Genomic DNA, 10,338 nt, shown 5'->3' with positions numbered 1-10,338 from the left:
ACACGTTCTGAAAATCCCTAAACAGTAACAACTCATTGTCCAACTCCCACTCTCGTCGAAAATTCAGAATAAACCTCTCCTGGCACAAGGACATTAACATCAGCTCTATCGTAGTCTAACGACTGCTACACGAGTCAGTCAACAGTCGTGATCTATCAACACAACACGTTAACCGGTGATTCTCCAGAAAAAGACAAATATAAAGTATTTTATCTCCGCGTCGACCCAAAAGGTAATCCCAAAATCTGAAACTTTATTCAGTCAATTCAGGCGGTGTCGTAATATTGATTTCATGGATTAATATTTCGATAAACATCGGTTATGGAAAACTTTGGAAAGGACCCAAGGGGCGTACCAGTGGACCAAAGATGGTCAAATCAGGCATCAAACCAACCTCATGATGGGGCCGGAGGCGTTCCACCAAGACAGGGAACAGTGCCTGAATTTCCATCCGAGGCATGGCAAAATGTTTCCGGTGCTGCGTATTGTCAGTACCCTCCACTACCTCCTAACAATAGGTATGATTATGTTGTGCAACCTGATGTTGCACCTGATTCAGCGTCGACAAGCCGGAGGGGTAGTGCTCAAGAACAGACAGAGGAATTCACAATTCATGCAAGAACTCTGGAGAAGCTAGTAGCTGACTATATTGAACATGACGACAGCACCTATGTACCTGACCCAGCGTTACTACATCCGGAGATTCGAAAAAAAAAACCTGAATTCACAATTTGTGGAAAAGATCTGGACCAGCTTATGGAAGAGTACGTTTCAAGTCCAGACACATCCGAGGAATATAATCCAACGTCGACGCATGCGGAGGGTAGTTTTCAAGAACAGAAAGAATCATCCGCATTTCAGGAAAGCCATTCGGGGCAGCGAATGGATGAGCATGTTAGACGTAAAGACGGCTATTGCTATTCACCTGTAAAAAAACGTTCATTCACATATCATGCGGAGCCGCAAAGACATAGGCATGTTGAAGGTGACCAAAGGGCCGACGGGAGTTATGCAATTCCGTCAACTTCGAAGGATTCTAAACAAGAACGCCCAATTTCCAGAAATCTTGCCCAACTTGCGAAGCAACTAATCAACAACAGCCCGAAATTAAGCCGTGATCATGATTTTCGTACGGAGGCGTGTTATTATCACTATCGTAGATGTTTCGATGTTGACATTAGTGATGAATCGGATGGTTCGGAATCATCGGAGGAGGGACAAGAGCACCATGTAGGGGCACCTGGGGTAGACAGTAAGAAAAAAGAACGGCGGCAGAGACGCGAGAATCAACAGGCATCGTGAGTGTGATTGATTTTGGGGATGTTTCTACCATGAAATATAATGATCTTAATTATAGAAAGTGATGGACTTTTGCTACATGATTTTCTAAATTCTAGGAGCACCCGAGGCAGAAAAATAATTTTATTTTCACTTCGAGCGGAATTTTTTTAAGATCGTACAGATTATCAAATATCGAGACCCTTTTTCCATAACTCATACAAATTTAGTATAAATCAAATTCGAGTTTTCGGTCGTATTTGTCAGATTTGAAATTTGTGTCCCTTTCTCGAACGTTCCATAACAGAAGCTATTCAATTCGCACGCTCTTACTAATTCAACAACTGCTTAATTATTAGATTTAGTCATTCGAGTTCGGTGTCATTTAAATATATCCTTGTAATATCGAAGTACCAAGTAAACACCTCTCGTCAAACCTAAATATAAACGTTCACACACCCCAACAACAAGTTATTATTGTGCCTCTGTACACCAAAAGCCACCACATTTTTCTTCTTTCCAAATGATTATTCAAAAACAAAAATAAATGATTGAAAATAACATTTGTATTTGAATGGTAATTTCCATTGTGATTTTTCTTCTTATTCCAGTGAGGCAGAAACAGCGAAAAAGAAGTCGGCTGAAGTTTATTTCCGAAATAGATCTTACAAATGCGCACTGGAACAGTATAACTATTTGCTCAGTAAATCCATCACAAATTCATCAAAACACATGCGAAGGTCCCCATAAAAGGGCCCACTCTATCGATTTAGAGTTACCGCCAGTTCTACTTAAGTTTGACAGTAAAAGCAGATTATTTTCAGCCCTTCTAGTCCGGAAAAATCGAAATATCTCTGAAACTAAAATCGACAAAGTGGGTCCTTTTCATGTAGAGGGCCACACACCCTGCTAATGAATCTTCGTATAAAATACTGCATGAGAAACAATACGATTCACTTAACACTCCACTGATGGCAACGTCCCAGCACAGATCAGTATAACGAGAACTTTAACAGATCAAGAAAAAATCTAAAAAGAATCAATAGCTAACTAGATAGTACAGTTGAAAAAGTCTCGTGACATTTCTTATGCTTATCGTCACTCTTAATTATGTACTCAAGCTCAAAGTCACCATGTTTTTCCGAAAATTCGTCTTACAAACTGCCCCTCCCCTTCTCCGGACTTTCGAAATCGAAATTTGGGAATCTACCTATTTATGATAATTTTGATATATCAATCTGTTCATTGATCGGACTTCGAGACACTTCTAAATGAGATGTGGAATTAATTAAATTTTCCTGAGGCTTTAGTACAGTCTCAATCTAAAAACCATAAATTAGGGTGTGGGAACATCGCTGTTTTAACTGTATCTCATGCGGTTTGTGTGTTGTATACAAAGATTCCGTGGTATAAGGAAAGGTGACGTAAAATGTATCCCTAATATTAATATATAGTATCTAAAATTCATTGATACTATCTATTAATGCTTAATATTAGTGAATAATTAATGCACTTAATGCATGAAGCGTTAATTATTTCCTGCTCTCCCCGCATAGCCCCATCTCAGGTCTAGTTGATAATCCTTTTGTTTAGAGATTCACCCGAACAATGAGAAGTACTTGGTTAGTCGATCAACATGCCACATGATGATGAGAAACCACTGTGAGGCTATCAACGATCTTAGAGACGCCCTTGCCATACATTCAAAATTTTTGAAAGTAATAAAAATTATCAACTACGAATGGAGCATTCATGAATTGAATAATTGTGTAATTCATTTCAGGGATATTACCGTCTGCTAGTGTTTTGTCTGATAACGGGAAGAATTGAGGGAATTTTCACTTTTTTTGTGGCGATGGAGGAAATCTATGCATCTGATCCAATGTTGGCCGCGGCACGTGAAGGAGTACGAAAATTGGAGAAATACGTGCTTTTGGAAAGTCAAGCGCGAGAGAAGAAAAGTTATACTTTGGTATATGATCGTCAATATTTCCAATCGATTTTAAGTTCCAGGCGTTCGTGCGACAATCTCTGTTCAGTACATAGTCTCATTTGATTGATTCCATTGCATATGGACAGCATCAATAACTATATATTATATATCATATATGTATAATATATATTTTCCATTGTAACAATTCTTAATGATGTAAATTTATGAATTTTCCATAATTATTCGGGGGACCCAAAAGGGTCGATCGATTTATTTTTCTTTGAAACATCTGCTTGGGAATTCCCTTTTAGTCTATCATTTTTTTGCAATTTTTGTGCCACTTTCTGTCACTCTTTGAATTTGTAAACAGAAAGTTCCTTAAAACATAATCAATTGAAATTTCAGGCTCAAGCATGCATTGAACGCATCCTCGATGTATCTCCATGCAACATAAAATACAAACTACGAAAGGCTCAATATCTTGCATACGAAGGAAATTTTGAATCATCTGACAAAATTGCCAGGTGGGACCAGTACATAAGAGTTCATAGTAGAAGTGTGACCTGTGATTTCAGTAGTACATGAAGCAGAGACATCCAGAAAGGCTCAACTTCTAGTAGAAATCATAGATAATCAATATGAACCTAGAAACCTCGAATTTTCATTGAAAAATTATTATTTATCCTCATATCGTCATTCCAGGTCCATCCTGGAGTACGACAAGAACAATGCGATGGCCAAATACGTTCTCAGTCTTCACATGTACCAGATAGATCTGCAAGAGACACTGGAGTTTCTGAAGCCGGTGGTTTTACGTACACCGAAACTGCTGCAAGCCGTGAACCTTTATCACGTAAATATGTTGGAATTTTCTCAAGTAGATGGGTATCAGTGACATCTCCAGCAAAGAAGCCAACTAATGAATATTAATATTTCGATTCAGCCTCTACATTAGACCAATTTGTTTCAGAGAACAAAAACAATACTGAACTTTATAGAACGCGGTACCGTGGCATCCCAGGGGGGACAACTTCGTGATGCTCACCATTTTTACGTCCAGGCGTTGAGGATAGATTCATTCAATCGAAACCTCAAGTTGAGTGTGCTTAACAAGATGGCTGTGATATCTCACCAGCTTGGCATGTATGCCCAAGCTATGTCTGAGTGTGATAGAGTTTTGCAGATTGATCAGAATAACATAGCAGCCTTGGCCACAAGAGGCAAGTGTCATATGGAACTTCACAATTACGAATTAGCAGCGAATGATTACGATAAATGTTGCAGCATTAGTGGTTCAGCTCAATACAGAAAACAGTTGATGAAAGTCACACGAAAGCAGCAGGATGAAGAGGCCTTTGCGAAGGCGGAAAGGGACTGGATAGAACTCGAGGAAGCTGCCCGAGAGGCGGCTCAAGGAAGGGATTTTCACGAATATTTCATCGAAATGCTGAATATATACGCGGCAGAGAGTCTTCCTACCTTTGCGGCACTTGTAAATGAATATACGAACTGGTGGAGATGTCATACGGAGCAGGGCGCAAAAATGCCAAGGATCCAACCAGTCGGGTCAGGTGATCATTATGCTACTCTTGAACTGACACCGCTAGCCACGGAGGAGGAAATCAAGATAGCTTACAGGAGATTAGCGAAAATTCATCATCCCGATCGTCATGTAAATGCATCTCAAGGTGCGCAACAATCGCATGAACTGAAGATGAAGCGTATCACTCAGGCTTGTCGGGCGCTTCTCGAATCGATGGGAACGAAATTCTAGTTCTTTCGAAATATTTTTATGGACTGACTTGTATTTTAAGATATTTTAGGATCTCGTGGGCCAAGAGAACGCATTTTTAATGTTTGGCCACTTTTAATGGGTGATGTAGAATGTTGTAGCGATACAAAATGACGTTCTTCAAGCTTTAAGTTATCGATACTTAAAATTCTAGATAATAGTTTTATACTATTCAAGTTTCTAATTTATATTAGTATGAAGAGTTTAGCAATACTCTGCCATTCGAGGGTTAGTCAGTGACGAATTAATGAAATTTTATATTTTCTGGGAATGTAGAATTGAATGGGGTTTACAATTTTTTAAAAGGATTTTAGTCTGAGCCTGAAAATTTATTTATATCGATATTCGGACTGGAGTTTCATTGTGAACTGGCACTTTACTATATCTTGGGGATCATTTTAATTCACATTTTGACGCGTTTTGAGACACTCTTCTAGCTTCTACATCTCGTCGACGTATTTTCATACAAATAATGAGGAAGATATATGTGAAATTGTGACGTTATTACAGATGACTCGACAAATAGTCCAAAATTCAGAATATACAGCTTAAACTTAGTTAAGGATTTGCTTCGCGGTTGAAACTCCACAGTCGAATGTTCTCCCCAACATCAACTGGAGTTCTCTTGCCACGATCCTCCGGTTCTTCAAATGTTGCGTGCAAATCCTCACATGCAATTACTTGCGAGTTATTATCGATATTTCTGTACCTATAGAATTTCGCCATTACAGCCAGTATTATCATATCAACTGCCATCAGCCCAGCGAAGAAGAAGAACTCCGACGCCTATATAGAAATAACATAGTACAATTTACTTTCTCAGCATGTAAATCATTGTAATTCATATACTTCCTTTTAGAAAATACATATCTAAGAATTAGTCCTCAGAGAATCGCGAATTACCATTTTTTTGATTCCTTAAAAAATCCCTTTCTTTTACAATTCTTCATGTAACTCATCACCGGAGGTCGGCGTAAATGACGTCGTAATTAGTAAACCAAATGAGAAAGATGGGGTGTTCCATGACACCCTGCATCATGCGATAAAATTAAAAAATAAAATAATGGTTAAATAAACATTGATTCCCTACCTGTCGGTCGAATATCTTTGCCTTAGCAATGATGACAACAATGAGATTACCAACAGCGACAGTCAACAACCAAGCAGCTTGAACAATCGACTTCATGGAGGCTGGTGCTTGGGTAAATGCAAATTCGAGCCCTGTGACACCCAGAAGAACTTCGCCAATAGTAATGACGATATACTGGGGAAGGAGCCACAAAATGTGAATTGAATTTGGTGGAGTAACTGTTGTAAGACCTAATCTCGTGCCATTGGCAGTCACATACGTTTGTAATGTGTAAACACCACCGACTTTGAGTGTTATCGACTCCACATAAGTCCCATCAACTTTGACTTGATACGTTCCCGGGTTGAACTCGGCCACTGGCGTTATTTGAGGTACATCAGACGTCGACCGATTTATTTCGAAAACGTAATTTACACCTGATAGCTCAACCTTAGTGGTGGCATTGGGATTCAGGATATTGTAGCCCAGTACCCGAATCGCGGGATTTCCACTGCTCGTCTTGTTGATGGCGTCCTTGTAGGAGTAAGGAGTCAATGGCTGAAGTACGTATGAGGTTGCCTGTGCCTCCACAGCCGTGATCAATCCCTCTGATTTATTTACTCCCCCACATTGGGAAAAATCAGCAGTATAAGGTATTGATAGATTACCTTTTGCAACGATAGCATTGTCCTCCCAAATTCCAAATGGCTCCAGCATCAGGGCTTGATTGTTTATCACAATAGGTAACTGACAGTCTCTCGGGTTGAAAATTCGCACTTGCGCTAGTCCATTTGTTGGATGAGTTGGATATGTTGTCTAGATAATAATTCGTTCGAGCTATATTTATTGAATTATTTAATAAATAAATAAATGGACCTCTGAGACCTTTGATATGGTCTCAGAGGTCTCTTTCAATTTTCTAATTAAGACAAAATTATGAAGAAAAACTTCTTGTCTGTACCCCAATATTTTCATTTCTTGTTTAACTTTTAGTAGATAAACTGTTTCCCAGGATCATTTTTTTGACGCCAGATTTTTCAATTAATTTGACTAATAGTTTAATTAAAGGCAGTTACCTCCAGCTTTAATTCGACAAGAGCCGAAATCACGAATGCCACAGATGCTAAGAGTCCACCAGTTGTGATCTTTTTCAATTGCGTATCCAGACATCCGATCTTCGCAAATAGGGGATAGACACATCTGTCAACTAATGGAATAAGAATGATGACTAAGAGTGCAGGAATAACTTGCATTTGATCAGCCTTAATGAGGTAGTTTCCAATCTCTCCATCCATTCTTGTAGCTTGAAATGTCCATCGCGATCCTTGTTGATCGACAAGTGCAAAGAATAATGGCACAGGAATGAAGATTTTCAGAACATACAGAACTTCTTTAATATCGAAAATTAATTTCGAATCGTACTTATCGTCTGCGTAATCGAGCCAGTGTTGACGATGCATGATTACATTTGCTTTCAATTTTGTGGATACAGCGTGCTGAGGAAAAATTGAAAAAAAAAATCATTACCAAGCGTGTAATTAAATTTTTTATAATTGTGTTTCAAAACTTACTGATATACATTTAATGACATTCAGGGCAACATTTCCCCTCGGTTTCTCTATCCTGTACAAGGGTTTACCAACAACAAATATCACTGAAATTGACCAGAAAATTGTCACACATCTGCATTAAGACTATTTCGATAATTAAATTCACTGCTCACCTGTTGCTATGACCATAAGTGCAGTAGGAATCAGAAAAGCAACTGAATAGCAGTCTTGTTCTCCGAAACATTTGATGCCTGCTCGAAGCTGTGGAGTTGTAAATGCAGAAATAGTTGATCCGACGCTTATCGCGAGACAGAACAGTGAGAAGAACGTGGTGATATGTTTTTGCTGTTCAGGGAGAATAAATTGTTCGCCACCAAATGCAGCTACACACGGTTTTATTCCAGCTGTGCCTATTGCAATTAACAGCAGTCCAATCATCGAGAATTCTCTGAAAATGATCACAGACATTTAATTTACACTGGACAATATTTTGCAGGAGAAAGTAATAATATCGATTATTCTATTGAAATAATTCTGAACTACGATTGTTATGAAATAAATATAGAACTGCAATGTCAGAATGACGACTGATTATTCACAATTTTTCATATCAATGCAGACAATTTTGAAAAGTCAATATTTGCCAGGCAGGTGTTCAGAATTCTCAGAAATATAATCAAGAATTTATACTAGTCACTGATAAATTAATTGAATTGAAGATCTATTAGAATCGTCTGGCCAATTCGTCGGCTCTCTGACGTCAAAGCTCTGCGAGGAATGCACTTCCATATAAAAATGCAAATTAGTCAACTAATCGGAAAGTGATGGGTTCAAATTCTCAAGGACACGTGAGATGTGGGTTCAACAGCATTATCCACCGTCTGTGAACTGATTCCCCCATCTGAATTCGAATTATGCAATAATTACCTCATGGGTAATCCCAACGTTGGTACAGCGCTGGCGGAAAGTAGTAGCTGACCCAGTGAGTAAATAATACTGAAGTAAACGATTGTCCTGAATTTTCCCATTATCGAATCAGCCAGTATGGCACCAAACAACGGAAAGGTGAACACCAGCATTGAGAATGAGTGGAAGATGACAGTTGACGCATCATCATTAAAATCCAGTTTATTTTTAATATATAATGCTAAAATTGCTGTAAAAACAAATTAATATGACAATGTGAAAGATGACCTCACATTTTTTAAACCACTTACTTCGCATTCCAACGAATGAGAATCTCTCGCAGAACTCGGTACTGATTATGATGAAAATAGCCTTTGGATACGTCAGTTTCTAAATTTGTATATAATAATATGCCTGTCAGTAATGATAAATTGATCAAAATGAAGGAATTGCTCAGGGAAATTATAGAATAATCAAACCCATCGTTTTAACAATAAATAATCATTACCTTCTCTGCTTCCCTCTCTTTCGTTTCCAAAATCATTTTCCTGTTAACCACACGTGGAGTCTCAGTTATTGTATTAATCACAGTTGAATAAAAAATCTCGTATGCCTGGTAATTCGCATGTGAGTAACACAAACGCTATTATCTGCTTTGCCTACCAGTGGCAGAGAGTGATAATGTCTTGTCTCATTTTTTTTAATCCACTGAATGACAGGATGTTAATGCCTTGGGCCATCAACAAATTTATCGCATTTCACACGCTCTCGATATCAGTAGAAATTCGACTAATACGTACAAAATAAAAATATTAGAATTTTTGTTTTGTTAGAAATATTTGTGAAAATTCGATTGAAGTTTCCCCAAAATTTCTGTTGTTAGACAAAATTGCGAGCAAAAATTTGTACAACTCATTAATTATTTAATTCTTCATATAATTTCACTCTAAAAGTAGTTTTTTAGTTGTTAAAGTGCTTTATTGCAAAAGATATACACGAGAAGGAAATTCTCTGACAATAGGCTATCGCCCGAGGGCCTTCAGCCAATACTAATAATATTTAAATAAAAAAAACTGATAATTTTTTCAATGAAATATTTTTTCTATGCAATTTACCGGGAAAGTTAGTTAGAAACATCGCCTATCGGTTTTACCTAATTTGTTTATCATTTGTGATAACTAATATCCTTCAAGTCTTGATATCATCCGAAGTCTTCGTCTGTGTTATCACAGTAACTTTACTTTGTAATGATTTATGGAACCCGAGAGAAAGGATTGACCACTGTAGCTCAATGAATTGAGCTCTCGACTACTGAATATCGGTCTCCAGAGTTCGACGGCAATCGGAGATAGTGATAATGTACAAGTAGTCGGCTATTCCACAGGTAAAGAGAGGGAGGAGCGATTGGGTTTATCCCAACCGTATGAGGATATTGTGGATCAATTAATAGAGTTGAAATGCGTAAGCATGTATGCTAAATAAAATCGATTGCAGTGTCATATTTCGACGGGATCTCCAGCATCTCACGACCGGGATAGTCCTGTCACCGGGGATTATTCATAAGTGAAATCGCTGTGTCACTCTGAGGTAAAACGTAGCGATTACATCGCATAGTAAGTGATAAACAAATAAAAGCTGATTCTAATTGTTCCAAAGTGACGTGGAGTCGAATGCAATTAGTTAAATCATACTGATTGCGAGTGATTTCATATGATATGACTTGCGATCATGACGTCTTTATGGATTTTATTTATCGACAAGGATAACTCTTAACGGTATGAAAAGGAAACGAGACTGGAAAAATAGATGA

The 10,338-nt window shown here is 38.1% G+C and overlaps 2 protein-coding genes across 8 annotated transcripts; one reads left to right on the top strand and one right to left on the bottom strand.

Annotated features, from left to right (window-relative positions):
- Positions 1-99: 99 nt before the first annotated feature.
- On the top strand, positions 100-5,895 carry LOC135160398 (dnaJ homolog subfamily C member 7-like). Of its 2 annotated transcripts, XM_064116905.1 has the most exons (8): positions 100-1,298; positions 1,890-1,981; positions 2,872-2,996; positions 3,062-3,250; positions 3,617-3,735; positions 3,914-4,064; positions 4,182-4,431; positions 4,496-4,675. In XM_064116905.1, exons 1-8 carry the CDS (start codon positions 322-324, stop codon positions 4,528-4,530), a joined length of 1,938 nt encoding a protein of 645 aa, XP_063972975.1. In that variant the 5' UTR covers positions 100-321; the 3' UTR covers positions 4,531-4,675. The 2 variants fall into 2 exon arrangements, with proteins under 2 accessions (XP_063972975.1, XP_063972974.1); XM_064116904.1 differs by having other exon boundaries at positions 4,182-5,895.
- LOC135160401 (peptide transporter family 1-like) lies at positions 5,233-10,200 on the bottom strand. 6 transcript variants are annotated; one of them, XR_010298558.1, is made up of 10 exons: positions 9,682-10,200; positions 9,037-9,317; positions 8,840-8,918; positions 8,550-8,778; positions 7,796-8,070; positions 7,644-7,726; positions 7,149-7,568; positions 6,353-6,888; positions 6,094-6,267; positions 5,624-6,033 (listed from the first exon to the last, which is right to left on the bottom strand). XR_010298558.1 is itself a non-coding variant. In XM_064116914.1 (9 exons), the coding sequence occupies exons 3-9, from the start codon at positions 8,844-8,846 to the stop codon at positions 5,562-5,564; spliced, it is 2,037 nt and encodes a 678-aa protein (XP_063972984.1). In that variant the 5' UTR covers positions 8,847-8,942; positions 9,037-9,317; positions 9,682-10,200; the 3' UTR covers positions 5,233-5,561. The 6 variants fall into 6 exon arrangements, 4 of the variants coding, with proteins under 4 accessions (XP_063972984.1, XP_063972982.1, XP_063972983.1 ...); XR_010298559.1 differs by having other exon boundaries at positions 5,624-5,789; XM_064116914.1 differs by having other exon boundaries at positions 5,233-5,789; positions 6,094-6,888; positions 8,840-8,942.
- Positions 10,201-10,338: the final 138 nt, after the last annotated feature.

The sequence above is a fragment of the Diachasmimorpha longicaudata genome, chromosome 3, assembly GCF_034640455.1.
Source record: "Diachasmimorpha longicaudata isolate KC_UGA_2023 chromosome 3, iyDiaLong2, whole genome shotgun sequence".
NCBI classification, from domain to species: Eukaryota; Metazoa; Arthropoda; class Insecta; order Hymenoptera; family Braconidae; genus Diachasmimorpha; species Diachasmimorpha longicaudata.
The sequence above is the reverse complement of the archived record's forward strand: the minus strand, read 5'-3'. Positions and strand labels throughout refer to the sequence as shown.